The sequence below is a fragment of the Cetorhinus maximus genome, unplaced genomic scaffold (assembly GCF_964194155.1).
Source record: "Cetorhinus maximus unplaced genomic scaffold, sCetMax3.hap1.1 HAP1_SCAFFOLD_4202, whole genome shotgun sequence".
Taxonomy (NCBI): Eukaryota; Metazoa; Chordata; class Chondrichthyes; order Lamniformes; family Cetorhinidae; genus Cetorhinus; species Cetorhinus maximus.
This window is the reverse complement of record NW_027600106.1, coordinates 1-16,706: the sequence shown is the minus strand read 5'-3', so window position 1 is coordinate 16,706 and position 16,706 is coordinate 1. Positions and strand designations below refer to the sequence as shown.

Genomic DNA, 16,706 nt, shown 5'->3' with positions numbered 1-16,706 from the left:
TTTGGTTCGGATGAGAAGCAGGAGACGCGCAAGTGCCAGGCGTTGCCCGCTTTCTCCGCACACCGGGAGAGGGGTGGTGAAAGGCCTAAGAAGGTAAACGCCACCACAGCCTGCCCACCAGACACGTGCCCCCAGCAGGGGCGCTGTCCGGGCATCGACTGGAGGACTCTTTAACGGAGGGGAGGGTGGGGGGGAGGGTAGGAGCGAGGGAGGTGGGTACTCGGTTCTCCTCCCCCAGCCGCTCACAGCAGCAGGCACGGGTTCTTGCTCTTGGTCTTCTTGGCCTGCAGGGCGGCCCGGGTGGCCAGTTCGAAGACCTCGCGCACCCCCTCTTTCGTCTTGGCCGAGCACTCCAGGTAGCCGAAGGCGTTGATGCGGCTGCCCATGTCCTTGGCCTCGTCGGGTCTCACCGGCTCCTGAGGGAAAGACGAACGAGGGAGAGTGAGAGAGGGGGAGAGAGAGAGAGAGGGGGGAGAGAGAGAGAGAGAGGGGGAGAGAGAGAGAGAGAGAGAGAGAGAGAGGGGGAGAGAGAGAGAGAGAGAGAGGGGGAGAGAGAGAGAGAGCGGGGGAGAGAGAGAGAGCGGGGGAGAGAGAGAGCGCGGGGGAGAGAGAGAGAGCGGGGGAGAGAGAGAGAGCGGGGGAGAGAGAGAGAGCGGGGGAGAGAGAGAGAGCGGGGGAGAGAGAGAGAGCGGGGGAGAGAGAGAGAGCGGGGGAGAGAGAGAGAGCGGGGGAGAGAGAGAGAGCGGGGGGAGAGAGAGAGAGCGGGGGAGAGAGAGAGAGCGGGGGAGAGAGAGAGAGCGGGGGAGAGAGAGAGAGCGGGGGAGAGAGAGAGAGCGGGGGAGAGAGAGAGAGCGGGGGAGAGAGAGAGCGGGGGAGAGAGAGAGCGGGGGAGAGAGAGAGAGAGGGGGGGAGAGGGGCAGAAGGGGGAGAAAGAGAGAGCAAGAAGGGGGAGAGGGGAGAGAGGGAGAGAGCGCGTGAGAGAGAAGGGCGAGAGAGAGAGAGAGAAAGGGAGAGAAAGAAAGAGAGAGAGAGTGCGAGTGAGAGGGGAAGGGAGAGAGGGGGCGTGGCGGAGAGGGAGAAGGGGTTGAAAGAGAGAGCGAGGGAGAAGGGGGAGAGAGGGAGAAGGGGGAGAGAGGGAGAAGGGGGAGAGAGGGAGAAGGGGGAGAGAGGGAGAAGGAGGAGAGAGGGAGAAGGAGGAGAGAGGGAGAAGGAGGAGAGAGGGAGAAGGGGGAGAGAGGGAGAGAGGGAGAAGGGGAGGGGGGAGGGCGGGACCGGGGCGGGGGGAGAGGGCGGGACTGGGGGGGAAGAGGGCGGGACTGGGGGGGAGAGGGCGGGACTGGGGGGAGAGGGCGGGACTGGGGGGGAGAGGGCGGGACTGGGGGGGGAGAGGGCGGGACTGGGGGGAGGAGAGGGCGGGACTGGGGGGGAGGAGAGGGCGGGACTGGGGGGAGGAGAGGGCGGGACTGGGGGGAGAGGGCGGGACTGGGGGGGAGAGGGCGGGACTGGGGGGGAGAGGGCGGGACTGGGGGGGGAGAGGGCGGGACTGGGGGGGAGAGGGCGGGACTGGGGGGGGAGAGGGCGGGACTGGGGGGAGAGGGCGGGACTGGGGGGAGAGGGCGGGACTGGGGGGGAGAGGGCGGGACTGGGGGGGAGAGGGCGGGACTGGGGGGGAGAGGGCGGGACTGGGGGGAGAGAGGACGGGACTGGGGGGGAGAGGGCGGGGCTGGAGGGGAGAGGGCGGGGCTGGAGGGGAGAGGGCGGGGCTGGAGGGGAGAGGGCGGGGCTGGAGGGGAGAGGGCGGGGCTGGAGGGGAGAGGGCGGGGCTGGAGGGGAGAGGGCGGAACTTCCCCCTCTACAGCACAGACGGTTAAGTGCGGTCTGGGAGGTTCAGCAGTGCCCACCTGTTTCATCTTGGCCAGCTCTCGCCGTGTGTGCTCGTCGCCCCTCAGGTCCTTCTTGTTGCCCACCAGGATGATGGGGATGTTGGGGCAGAAATGCTTCACCTCGGGTGTCCACTTCTCGGGGATGTTTTCTGTCCGTGGAGAAAGAAACAGTCGGCACAAATGACCATCCGCGTTGACCGGAGACCCGTTCACCCCACCCTTCTGGTTTTAACCCGGGGGTCAGCGAGCAAAGCAGGGGGCCACTGGTGGTCAGCGCCAAGGATGAAGCTCCTCCTGCGGGCGGCGGGGGACTGAGGGCCTACGGCGCCACCACTGCTGGGAGGGTGCAACTACAGCGTGACATGTTGACATAGACAATTTCCATTACAGGTGCGAGCAAGAGGAGCCCGGAATAAGCGAGTGGAACAGGAGGAGGCCATTCAGCCCCCATCTCGAGCCTGTTACACAGGAACAGGAGGAGGCCATTCAGCCCCCCATCTCGAGCCTGTTACACAGGAACAGGAGGCGGCCATTCAGCCCCTCTCGAGCCTGTTACACAGGAACAGGAGGTCATACAGCCCCCATCTTGAGCCTGTTACACAGAAACAGGAGGCCATTCAGCCCCTCTCGAGCCTGTTACACAGGAACAGGAGGAGGCCATTCAGCCCCCCATCTTGAGCCTGTTACACAAGAACAGGAGGAGGCCAGTCAGCCCCTCTCGAGACCGTTCCTCCATTCAAGTGGATCACGGCTTAACTCCATCTACCCCGTCGATTCCACAACCATTAATCCCCTAACCCAACAAAAATCTATCCATCTCGGGTTTGAAATTTCCAATTGACCCCACCCAGCCTCAATAAATTTTTGGGGGCGAGCGTTCCCGATTTCCGCTCCCCTTTGTGTGAAGATGTGCTCCCTGACATCCCCCGCCTGAACGGCCTGGCTCTCAGTTTAAGGGTCTGCCCCTTGTTCCGGACCCGGCCCTGCCCCACAGAGGAAATAGTTTCCCTCGGTCGACCGATCGAATCATTTAACCATCTTAAACCCCTCAATTAGATCACCCCCTCAATCTCCGATGCTCGAGGGAACAACAAGCCTCGGGAGGGAGGGGGCTGAGTGAACAGAGCAGGAAATTACCTAAACTGTCAGGACTGTCAATTGAGAAGCACATTAAAATAACATCAGTGTCAGGATAAGAGAGAGGTCTCAGACGGTCGTAGTCCTCTTGGCCAGCTGTGTCCCAAAGCGCCAACTCCACCTAGGGAAGGTTAGAAGGGAAGTGTTAGCAAACCAGTCAGGGATTCAACATGAGATACAGAGCAGCACAGAAATCCTGCATGTCCCTCTAAGCTCAGAAGGACAACCACCAAACCAGCATCCCTCCGACTGGGGCTGGGTTCCTCCATGTTATACAGTGACAGACCCGTCCCCCCAAGTACTGTACTCCAGTGTTATACAGTGACAGACCCGTCCCCACCAGTACTGTACCCCAGTGTTATACAGTGACAGACCCGTCCCCCCAAGTACTGTACTCCAGTGTTATACAGTGACAGAACCGGCCCCACCAGTACTGTACCCCAGTGTTATACAGTGACAGACCTGTCCCCACCAGTACTGTACCCCAGTGTTATACAGTGACAGACCCGTCTCCACCAGTACTGTAGCCCAGTGTTATACAGCGACAGTCCCGTCCCCACCAGTACTGTACCCCAGTGTTATACAGTGTCAGACCCATCCCCACCAGTACTGTACCCCAGTGTTATATTGACAGACCCGTCCACACCAGTACTGTACCGCAGTGTTATACAGTGACAGACCTGTCCTCACCAGTACTGTACCCGTGTTATACAGTGACAGACCCGTGCCCACCAGTACTGTACCCCAGTGTTATACACTGACAGACCCATCCCCACTAGTACTGTACACCAGTGTTATACAGTGACAGACCCGTCTCCACCAGTACTGTCCACCAGTGTTATACACTGACAGACCTGTCCCCACCAGTACTGTACCCCAGTGTTACACAGTGACAGACCCGTCCCCACCAGTACTGTACCCCAGTGTTATACACTGACAGACCTATCCCCACCAGTACTGTACCCCAGTGTTACACAGTGACAGACCCGCCCCACCAGTACTGTACCCCAGTGTTACAAAGTGACAGACCCGTCCCCACCAGTAGTGCACCCCAGTGTTATACAGTGACAGACCCGTCCCCACCAGTACTGTACCCCAGTGTTACACAGTGACAGACCCGTCCCCACCAGTACTGTACCCCAGTGTTATACAGTGACAGACCCGTCCCCACCAGTACTGTACCCCAGTGTTATACAGCAACAGACCCGTCCACACCAGTACTGTACTCGTGTTATACAGTGACAGACCCATCCCCACCAGTACTGTACCCCAGTGTTATACAGTGACAGACCCGTCCCCACCAGTACTGTACCCCAGTGTTATACAGTGACAGACCTGTCCTCACCAGTACTGCACCCGTGTTATACAGAGACAGACCCGTCCCCACCAGGACTGTACCCCAGTGTTATACAGTGACAGACCTGTCCTCACCAGTACTGCACCCGTGTTATACAGTGACAGACCCATCCCCACCAGTACTGTACCCGAGTGTTATACAGTGACAGACCCGTCCCCCCAAGTACTGTACTCCAGTGTTATACAGTGACAGACCCGTCCCCACCAGTACTGTACCCCAGTGTTATACAGTGACAGACCCGTCCCCCCAAGTACTGTACTCCAGTGTTATACAGTGACAGACCCGTCCCCACCAGTACTGTACCCCAGTGTTATACAGTGACAGACCCGTCCCCCCAAGTACTGTACTCCAGTGTTATACAGTGACAGACCCGTCCCCACCAGTACTGTACCCCAGTGTTATACAGTGACAGTCCCGTCCCCACCAGTACTGCACCCCAGTGTTATACAATGACAGACCCGTCCACACCAGTACTGTACCCGTGTTATACAGTGACAGACCCGTCCCCACCAGTACTGTACCCCAGTGTTATACAGTGACAGACCCGTCCTCACCAGTACTGTACCCCAGTGTTATACAGTGACAGACGCGTCCACACCAGTACTGCACCCGTGTTATACAGTGACAGACCCGTCCCCACCAGTACTGTAGCCCAGTGTTATACAGTGACAGACCCGTCCACACCAGTACTGTACCCGTGTTATACAGTGACAGACCTGTCCTCACCAGTACTGCACCCGTGTTATACAGTGACAGACCCGTCCCCACCAGTACTGTAGCCCAGTGTTATACAGTGACAGACCTGTCCTCACCAGTACTGCACCCGTGTTATACAGTGTCAGACCCATCCCCACCAGTACTGTACCCCAGTGTTATACACTGACAGACCCGTCTCCACCAGTACTGTACCCGTGTTATACAGTGACAGACCTGTCCCCACCAGTACTGTACCCCAGTGTTATACAGCGACAGACCCGTCCCCACCAGTACTGTACCCCAGTGTTATACAGCGACAGACCCATCCCCACCAGTACTGTACCCCAGTGTTATACAGCGACAGACCCATCCCCACCAGTACTGTACCCCAGTGTTATAGAGTGACAGACCCGTCTCCACCAGTACTGTACCCCAGTGTTACACAGTGACAGACCCGTCCCCACCAGTACTGTATTCCAGTGTTACACAGTGACAGACCCGTCCCCACCAGTACTGTACCCCAGTGTTATACAGCGACAGACCCGTCCCCACCAGCACTGTACCCCAGTGTTGTATAGTGACAGACCCGGCCCCACCAGCACTGTACCCGAGTGTTACACAGTGACAGACCCGTCCCCACCAGTACTGTACCCCAGTGATATACAGTGACAGACCCGTCCCCACCAGTACTGTAATCCAGTGTTATACAGTGACAGACCCGTCCCCACCAGTACTGTACCCCAGTGTTATACAGTGTCAGACCCATCCCCACCAGTACTGTATCCCAGTGTTATACAGTGACAGACCCGTCCCCACCAGTACTGTACCCCAGTGTTATACAGTGTCAGACCCATCCCCACCAGTACTGTATCCCAGTGTTATACAGTGACAGACCCGTCCCCACCAATACTGTACCCCAGTGTTATACAGTGACAGACCTGTCCTCACCAGTACTGTACCCCAGTGTTATACAGTGACAGACCCGTCCCCACCAGTACTGTACCCCAGTGTTATACAGTGTCAGACCCATCCCCACCAGTACTGTACCCCAGTGTTATATTGACAGACCCGTCCACACCAGTACTGTACCCCAGTGTTATACAGTGACAGACCTGTCCTCACCAGTACTGTACCCGTGTTATACAGTGACAGACCCATGCCCACCAGTACTGTACCCCAGTGTTATACACTGACAGACCTGTCCCCACCAGTACTGTACCCCAGTGTTATACACTGACAGACCTGTCCCCACCAGTACTGTACCCCAGTGTTACACAGTGACAGACCCGTCCCCACCAGTACTGTACCCCAGTGTTATACACTGACAGACCTGTCCCCACCAGTACTGTACCCCAGTGTTACACAGTGACAGACCCGTCCCCACCAGTACTGTACCCCAGTGTTACACAGTGACAGACCCGTCCCCACCAGTACTGCACCCCAGTGTTATACAGTGACAGACCCGTCCCCACCAGTACTGTACCCCAGTGTTACACAGTGACAGACCCGTCCCCACCAGTACTGTACCCCAGTGTTATACAGTGACAGACCCGTCCCCACCGGTACTGTACCCCAGTGTTATACAGTGACAGACCCGTCCCCCCAAGTACTGTACTCCAGTGTTATACAGTGACAGACCCGTCCCCACCAGTACTGTACCCCAGTGTTATACAGTGACAGACCTGTCCCCACCAGTACTGTACCCCAGTGTTATACAGTGACAGACCAGTCCTCACCAGTACTGCACCCGTGTTATACAGTGACAGACCCGTCCCCACCAGTACTGTACCCCAGTGTTATACAGTGACAGACCTGTCCTCACCAGTACTGCACCCGTGTTATACAGTGTCAGACCCATCCCCACCAGTACTGTACCCCAGTGTTATACAGTGACAGACCCGTCTCCACCAGTACTGTAGCCCAGTGTTATACAGCGACAGTCCCGTCCCCACCAGTACTGTACCCCAGTGTTATACAGTGACAGACCCGTCCCCACCAGCACTGTACCCCAGTGTTGTATAGTGACAGACCCGTCCCCACCAGCACTGTACCCGAGTGTTATACAGTGACAGACCTTTCCCCACCAGTACTGTACCCCAGTGATATACAGTGACAGACCCGTCCCCACCAGTACTGTAATCCAGTGTTATACAGTGACAGTCCCGTCCCCACCAGTACTGCACCCCAGTGTTATACAGTGACAGACCCGTCCACACCAGTACTGTACCCGTGTTATACAGTGACAGACCCATCCCCAACAGTACTGTACCCCAGTGTTATACAGTGACAGACCCGTCCCCACCAGTACTGTACCCCAGTGTTATACAGTGACAGACCTGTCCTCACCAGTAGTGCACCCGTGTTATACAGTGACAGACCCGTCCCCACCAGTACTGTAGCCCAGTGTTATACAGTGACAGACCTGTCCTCACCAGTACTGCACCCGTGTTATACAGTGTCAGACCCATCCCCACCAGTACTGTACCCGAGTGTTATACAGTGACAGACCCGTCTCCACCAGTACTGTACCCGTGTTATACAGTGACAGACCTGTCCCCACCAGTACTGTACCCCAGTGTTATACAGCGACAGACCCGTCCCCACCAGTACTGTACCCCAGTGTTATACAGCGACAGACCCATCCCCACCAGTACTGTACCCCAGTGTTATACAGCGACAGACCCGTCCCCACCAGCACTGTACCCCAGTGTTGTATAGTGACAGACCTTTCCCCACCAGTACTGTACCCCAGTGATATACAGTGACAGACCCGTCCCCACCAGTACTGTAATCCAGTGTTATACAGTGACAGACCCGTCCCCACCAGTACTGTACCCCAGTGTTATACAGTGTCAGACCCATCCCCACCAGTACTGTATCCCAGTGTTATACAGTGACAGACCCGTCCCCACCAGTACTGTACCCCAGTGTTATACAGTGTCAGACCCATCCCCACCAGTACTGTATCCCAGTGTTATACAGTGACAGACCCGTCCCCACCAATACTGTACCCCAGTGTTATACAGTGACAGACCTGTCCTCACCAGTACTGTACCCCAGTGTTATACAGTGACCGACCCGTCCCCACCAGTACTGTATCCCAGTGTTATACAGTGTCAGACCCATCACCACCAGTACTGTACCCCAGTGTTAAATTGACAGACCCGTCCACACCAGTACTGTACCCCAGTGTTATACAGTGACAGACCTGTCCTCACCAGTACTGTACCCGTGTTATACAGTGACAGACCCATGCCCACCAGTACTGTACCCCAGTGTTATACACTGACAGACCTGTCCCCACCAGTACTGTACCCCAGTGTTACACAGTGACAGACCCGTCCCCACCAGTACTGTACCCCAGTGTTACACAGTGACAGACCCGTCCCCACCAGTACTGTACCCCAGTGTTATACAGTGACAGACCCGTCCCCACCAGTACTGTACCCCAGTGTTATACAGTGACAGACCCATCCCCACCGGTACTGTACCCCAGTGTTATACAGTGACAGACCCGTCCCCACCAGTACTGTACCCCAGTGTTATACAGTGACAGACGCGTCCACACCAGTACTGTACCCGTGTTATACAGTGACAGACCCATCCCCAACAGTACTGTACCCCAGTGTTATACAGTGACAGACCCGTCCCCACCAGTACTGTACCCCAGTGTTATACAGTGACAGACCTGTCCTCACCAGTACTGCACCCGTGTTATACAGTGACAGACCCGTCCCCACCAGTACTGTAGCCCAGTGTTATACAGTGACAGACCCGTCCCCACCAGTACTGTAGCCCAGTGCTATACAGTGACAGACCTGTCCTCACCAGTACTGCACCCGTGTTATACAGTGTCAGACCCATCCCCACCAGTACTGTACCCCAGTGTTATACACTGACAGACCCGTCTCCACCAGTACTGTACCCGTGTTATACAGTGACAGACCTGTCCCCACCAGTACTGTACCCCAGTGTTATACAGCGACAGACCCATCCCCACCAGTACTGTACCCCAGTGTTATAGAGTGACAGACCCGTCTCCACCAGTACTGTACCCCAGTGTTACACAGTGACAGACCCGTCCCCACCAGTACTGTACCCCAGTGTTATACAGCGACAGACCCGTCCCCACCAGCACTGTACCCCAGTGTTATACAGTGACAGAGCTGTCCCCACCTGTACTGTACCCGAGTGTTACACAGTGACAGACCTTTCCCCACCAGTACTGTAATCCAGTGTTATACAGTGACAGACCCGTCCCCAACAGTACTGTACCCCAGTGTTATACAGTGTCAGACCCATCCCCACCAGTACTGTATCCCAGTGTTATACAGTGACAGACCCGTCCCCACCAATACTGTACCCCAGTGTTATACAGTGACAGACCTGTCCTCACCAGTACTGTACCCCAGTGTTATACAGTGACAGACCCGTCCCCACCAGTACTGTACCCCAGTGTTATACAGTGTCAGACCCATCCCCAGTACTGTACCCCAGTGTTATATTGACAGACCCGTCCACACCAGTACTGTACCCCAGTGTTATACAGTGACAGACCTGTCCTCACCAGTACTGTACCCGTGTTATACAGTGACAGACCCATGCCCACCAGTATTGTACCCCAGTGTTATACACTGACAGACCTGTCCCCACCAGTACTGTACCCCAGTGTTACACAGTGACAGACCCGTCCCCACCAGTACTGTACCCCAGTGTTATACAGTGACAGACCCGTCCCCACCAGTACTGTACCCCAGTGTTATACAGTGACAGACCCGTCCCCACCAGTACTGTACCCCAGTGTTACACAGTGACAGACCCGTCCCCACCAGTACTGTACCCCAGTGTTATACACTGACAGACCTGTCCCCACCAGTACTGTACCAAAGTGTTACACAGTGACAGACCCGTCCCCACCAGTACTGTACCCCAGTGTTACACAGTGACAGACCCGTCCCCACCAGTACTGTACCCCAGTGTTATACAGTGACAGACCCATCCCCACCGGTACTGTACCCCAGTGTTATACAGTGACAGACCCGTCCCCACCAGTACTGTACCCCAGTGTTATACAGTGACAGACGCGTCCACACCAGTACTGTACCCGTGTCATACAGTGACAGACCCATCCCCAACAGTACTGTACCCCAGTGTTATACAGTGACAGACCCGTCCCCACCAGTACTGTACCCCAGTGTTATACAGTGACAGACCTGTCCTCACCAGTACTGCACCCGTGTTATACAGTGACAGACCCGTCCCCACCAGTACTGTAGCCCAGTGTTATACAGTGACAGACCTGTCCTCACCAGTACTGCACCCGTGTTATACAGTGTCAGACCCATCCCCACCAGTACTGTACCCCAGTGTTATACACTGACAGACCCGTCTCCACCAGTACTGTACCCGTGTTATACAGTGACAGACCTGTCCCCACCAGTACTGTACCCCAGTGTTATACAGTGTCAGACCCATCCCCACCAGTACTGTACCCCAGTGTTATACACTGACAGACCCGTCTCCACCAGTACTGTACCCGTGTTATACAGTGACAGACCCGTCCTCACCAGTACTGTACCCCAGTGTTATACAGTGACAGACCCGTCCCCACCAGTACTGTACCCCAGTGTTATACAGCGACAGACCCGTCCCCACCAGTACTGTACCCCAGTGTTATACAGCGACAGACCCATCCCCACCAGTACTGTACCCCAGTGTTATAGAGTGACAGACCCGTCTCCACCAGTACTGTACCCCAGTGTTACACAGTGACAGACCCGTCCCCACCAGTACTGTACCCCAGTGTTATACAGCGACAGACCCGTCCCCACCAGCACTGTACCCCAGTGTTGTATAGTGACAGACCCGTCCCCACCAGCACTGTACCCGAGTGTTACACAGTGACAGACCTTTCCCCACCAGTACTGTACCCCAGTGATATACAGTGACAGACCCGTCCCCACCAGTACTGTAATCCAGTGTTATACAGTGACAGACCCGTCCCCACCAGTACTGTACCCCAGTGTTATACAGTGTCAGACCCATCCCCACCAGTACTGTACCCCAGTGTTATACAGTGACAGACCCGTCCCCACCAATACTGTACCCCAGTGTTATACAGTGACAGACCTGTCCTCACCAGTACTGTACCCCAGTGTTATACAGTGACAGACCCGTCCCCACCAGTACTGTACCCCAGTGTTATACAGTGTCAGACCTGTCCTCACCAGTACTGTACCCCAGTGTTATACAGTGACAGACCCGTCCCCACCAGTACTGTACCCCAGTGTTATACAGTGTCAGACCCATCCCCACCAGTACTGTACCCCAGTGTTATATTGACAGACCCGTCCACACCAGTACTGTACCCCAGTGTTATACAGTGACAGACCTGTCCTCACCAGTACTGTACCCGTGTTATACAGTGACAGACCCGTCCCCACCAGCACTGTACCCCAGTGTTGTATAGTGACAGACCTTTCCCCACCAGTACTGTACCCCAGTGATATACAGTGACAGACCCGTCCCCACCAGTACTGTAATCCAGTGTTATACAGTGACAGACCCGTCCCCACCAGTACTGTACCCCAGTGTTATACAGTGTCAGACCCATCCCCACCAGTACTGTATCCCAGTGTTATACAGTGACAGACCCGTCCCCACCAGTACTGTACCCCAGTGTTATACAGTGTCAGACCCATCCCCACCAGTACTGTATCCCAGTGTTATACAGTGACAGACCCGTCCCCACCAATACTGTACCCCAGTGTTATACAGTGACAGACCTGTCCTCACCAGTACTGTACCCCAGTGTTATACAGTGACCGACCCGTCCCCACCAGTACTGTATCCCAGTGTTATACAGTGTCAGACCCATCACCACCAGTACTGTACCCCAGTGTTATATTGACAGACCCGTCCACACCAGTACTGTACCCCAGTGTTATACAGTGACAGACCTGTCCTCACCAGTACTGTACCCGTGTTATACAGTGACAGACCCATGCCCACCAGTACTGTACCCCAGTGTTATACACTGACAGACCTGTCCCCACCAGTACTGTACCCCAGTGTTACACAGTGACAGACCCGTCCCCACCAGTACTGTACCCCAGTGTTACACAGTGACAGACCCGTCCCCACCAGTACTGTACCCCAGTGTTATACAGTGACAGACCCGTCCCCACCAGTACTGTACCCCAGTGTTATACAGTGACAGACCCATCCCCACCGGTACTGTACCCCAGTGTTATACAGTGACAGACCCGTCCCCACCAGTACTGTACCCCAGTGTTATACAGTGACAGACGCGTCCACACCAGTACTGTACCCGTGTTATACAGTGACAGACCCATCCCCAACAGTACTGTACCCCAGTGTTATACAGTGACAGACCCGTCCCCACCAGTACTGTACCCCAGTGTTATACAGTGACAGACCTGTCCTCACCAGTACTGCACCCGTGTTATACAGTGACAGACCCGTCCCCACCAGTACTGTAGCCCAGTGTTATACAGTGACAGACCCGTCCCCACCAGTACTGTAGCCCAGTGCTATACAGTGACAGACCTGTCCTCACCAGTACTGCACCCGTGTTATACAGTGTCAGACCCATCCCCACCAGTACTGTACCCCAGTGTTATACACTGACAGACCCGTCTCCACCAGTACTGTACCCGTGTTATACAGTGACAGACCTGTCCCCACCAGTACTGTACCCCAGTGTTATACAGCGACAGACCCATCCCCACCAGTACTGTACCCCAGTGTTATAGAGTGACAGACCCGTCTCCACCAGTACTGTACCCCAGTGTTACACAGTGACAGACCCGTCCCCACCAGTACTGTACCCCAGTGTTATACAGCGACAGACCCGTCCCCACCAGCACTGTACCCCAGTGTTATACAGTGACAGAGCTGTCCCCACCTGTACTGTACCCGAGTGTTACACAGTGACAGACCTTTCCCCACCAGTACTGTAATCCAGTGTTATACAGTGACAGACCCGTCCCCAACAGTACTGTACCCCAGTGTTATACAGTGTCAGACCCATCCCCACCAGTACTGTATCCCAGTGTTATACAGTGACAGACCCGTCCCCACCAATACTGTACCCCAGTGTTATACAGTGACAGACCTGTCCTCACCAGTACTGTACCCCAGTGTTATACAGTGACAGACCCGTCCCCACCAGTACTGTACCCCAGTGTTATACAGTGTCAGACCCATCCCCAGTACTGTACCCCAGTGTTATATTGACAGACCCGTCCACACCAGTACTGTACCCCAGTGTTATACAGTGACAGACCTGTCCTCACCAGTACTGTACCCGTGTTATACAGTGACAGACCCATGCCCACCAGTACTGTACCCCAGTGTTATACACTGACAGACCTGTCCCCACCAGTACTGTACCCCAGTGTTACACAGTGACAGACCCGTCCCCACCAGTACTGTACCCCAGTGTTATACAGTGACAGACCCGTCCCCACCAGTACTGTACCCCAGTGTTATACAGTGACAGACCCGTCCCCACCAGTACTGTACCCCAGTGTTACACAGTGACAGACCCGTCCCCACCAGTACTGTACCCCAGTGTTATACACTGACAGACCTGTCCCCACCAGTACTGTACCAAAGTGTTACACAGTGACAGACCCGTCCCCACCAGTACTGTACCCCAGTGTTACACAGTGACAGACCCGTCCCCACCAGTACTGTACCCCAGTGTTATACAGTGACAGACCCATCCCCACCGGTACTGTACCCCAGTGTTATACAGTGACAGACCCGTCCCCACCAGTACTGTACCCCAGTGTTATACAGTGACAGACGCGTCCACACCAGTACTGTACCCGTGTCATACAGTGACAGACCCATCCCCAACAGTACTGTACCCCAGTGTTATACAGTGACAGACCCGTCCCCACCAGTACTGTACCCCAGTGTTATACAGTGACAGACCTGTCCTCACCAGTACTGCACCCGTGTTATACAGTGACAGACCCGTCCCCACCAGTACTGTAGCCCAGTGTTATACAGTGACAGACCTGTCCTCACCAGTACTGCACCCGTGTTATACAGTGTCAGACCCATCCCCACCAGTACTGTACCCCAGTGTTATACACTGACAGACCCGTCTCCACCAGTACTGTACCCGTGTTATACAGTGACAGACCTGTCCCCACCAGTACTGTACCCCAGTGTTATACAGCGACAGACCCGTCCCCACCAGTACTGTACCCCAGTGTTATACAGCGACAGACCCATCCCCACCAGTACTGTACCCCAGTGTTATAGAGTGACAGACCCGTCTCCACCAGTACTGTACCCCAGTGTTACACAGTGACAGACCCGTCCCCACCAGTACTGTACCCCAGTGTTATACAGCGACAGACCCGTCCCCACCAGCACTGTACCCCAGTGTTGTATAGTGACAGACCCGTCCCCACCAGCACTGTACCCGAGTGTTACACAGTGACAGACCTTTCCCCACCAGTACTGTACCCCAGTGATATACAGTGACAGACCCGTCCCCACCAGTACTGTAATCCAGTGTTATACAGTGACAGACCCGTCCCCACCAGTACTGTACCCCAGTGTTATACAGTGTCAGACCCATCCCCACCAGTACTGTACCCCAGTGTTATACAGTGACAGACCCGTCCCCACCAATACTGTACCCCAGTGTTATACAGTGACAGACCTGTCCTCACCAGTACTGTACCCCAGTGTTATACAGTGACAGACCCGTCCCCACCAGTACTGTACCCCAGTGTTATACAGTGTCAGACCTGTCCTCACCAGTACTGTACCCCAGTGTTATACAGTGACAGACCCGTCCCCACCAGTACTGTACCCCAGTGTTATACAGTGTCAGACCCATCCCCACCAGTACTGTACCCCAGTGTTATATTGACAGACCCGTCCACACCAGTACTGTACCCCAGTGTTATACAGTGACAGACCTGTCCTCACCAGTACTGTACCCGTGTTATACAGTGACAGACCCATGCCCACCAGTACTGTACCCCAGTGTTATACACTGACAGACCTGTCCCCACCAGTACTGTACCCCAGTGTTACACAGTGACAGACCCGTCCCCACCAGTACTGTACCCCAGTGTTATACAGTGACAGACCCATCCCCACCGGTACTGTACCCCAGTGTTATACAGTGACAGACCCGTCCCCACCAGTACTGTACCCCAGTGTTATACAGTGACAGACGCGTCCCCACCAATACTGTACCCCAGTGTTATACAGTGAAAGACCCGTCCCCACCAGTACTGCACCCCAGTGTTATACAGTGACAGACCCGTCCCCACCAGTACTGTACCCCAGTGTTACACAGTGACAGACCCGTCCCCACCAGTACTGTACCCCAGTGTTATACAGTGACAGACCCGTCCCCACCAGTACTGTACCCCAGTGTTACACAGTGACAGACCCGTCCCCACCAGTACTGTACCCCAGTGTTATACAGCGACAGACCCGTCCCCACCAGTACTGTACCCCAGTGTTATACAGCGACAGACCCGTCCCCACCAGTACTGTACCCCAGTGTTATACAGCGACAGACCCGTCCCCACCAGTACTGTACCCCAGTGTTATACAGTGACAGACCCGTCCCCACCAGTACTGTACCCCAGTGTTATACAGTGACAGACCCGTCCCCACCGGTACTGTACCCCAGTGTTATACAGTGACAGACCCGTCCCCACCGGTACTGTACCCCAGTGTTATACAGCGACAGACCCGTCCCCACCAGTACTGTACCCCAGTGTTATACAGCGACAGACCCGTCCCCACCAGTACTGTGCCCCAGTGTTATACAGTGACAGACCCGTCCCCACCAGTACTGTACCCCAGTGTTATACAGTGACAGACCCGTCCCCACCAGTACTGTACCCCAGTGTTATACAGTGACAGACCCGTCCCCACCAGTACTATACCCCAGTGTTACACAGTGACAGACCTGTTGTGATGTGGTGCGTGACAGAATATCGCATCAATGTGGCCTGAGCGGCCGGCTGAAAACATGACGCTTTCTCTGCAATTGAGAAGAAAATGCTCTCGCAAAGGATCCCGGCCATAGACCTCTCCGCCTCTCACCCCACTCCATTAAGAAGCTCCAGAAACTGCGGCACTCCCCACAGCGCCTCACGCTGCTCACGGTCCAAATGCCTGAGGACGCCCTGTGCAGCTGCTGTTCCTGCCACTGCTCCTGGGCTCTTCCTGTGCAGCTGACAGCCACAAAGTGCTCACCTGGCAAGCCACCTCCCTTTGAGGTGACCTGATTGGCTGCTCAGGGTTTTGGGGAAGCTGCAAAGGACAATGTACAAATGCAGGACCCCACCCCACCCCACGGCGACACACACCTGCTTCCCGTCCACCTCGATGTCTGCCACGTAGTTCTCGAAGACGGTTGGGACGTAGACCTCCGGGAACTGGTCCTTGCTGAAGACGATCAGCAGACACGTCTTGCCACAAGCCCCATCGCCGACGATCACCAGCTTCTTCCGGATCGCAGCCATCTCTCTGTGTGCTGGGGAGGGGAGGGGGAGGTAAAAAAACCACAGGCTGAGGACTGATGCCAAACCGCCCGCCTCAGCGCGGAGGGTGCGGTAAAC

General features: G+C 55.5%; 1 protein-coding gene across 1 annotated transcript; it reads right to left on the bottom strand.

Moving 5' to 3' along the window:
* Nucleotides 1-233: 233 nt before the first annotated feature.
* LOC144678404 (ras-like GTP-binding protein O-RHO) lies at nucleotides 234-16,613 on the bottom strand. The gene is made up of 4 exons (XM_078538197.1): nucleotides 16,455-16,613; nucleotides 3,021-3,141; nucleotides 1,902-2,032; nucleotides 234-416 (listed from the first exon to the last, which is right to left on the bottom strand). Exons 1-4 carry the CDS (start codon nucleotides 16,608-16,610, stop codon nucleotides 243-245), a joined length of 582 nt encoding a protein of 193 aa, XP_078394323.1. The 5' UTR covers nucleotides 16,611-16,613; the 3' UTR covers nucleotides 234-242.
* Between the last annotated feature and the right edge of the window lie 93 nt (nucleotides 16,614-16,706).

Excerpts from the sequence above, each read along its gene's own strand:
- LOC144678404 (XM_078538197.1), bottom strand. The coding sequence starts at position 16,610 with ATGGCTGCGATCCGGAAGAAGCTGGTGATCGTCGGCGATGGGGCTTGT. Across the intron at positions 3,142-16,454 it reads TCGAGGTGGACGGGAAGCAG|GTGGAGTTGGCGCTTTGGGA; the intron begins GTGTGTGTCGCC and ends AACCTTCCCTAG. Across the intron at positions 2,033-3,020 it reads TGACAGTCCTGACAGTTTAG|AAAACATCCCCGAGAAGTGG; the intron begins GTAATTTCCTGC and ends CTCCACGGACAG.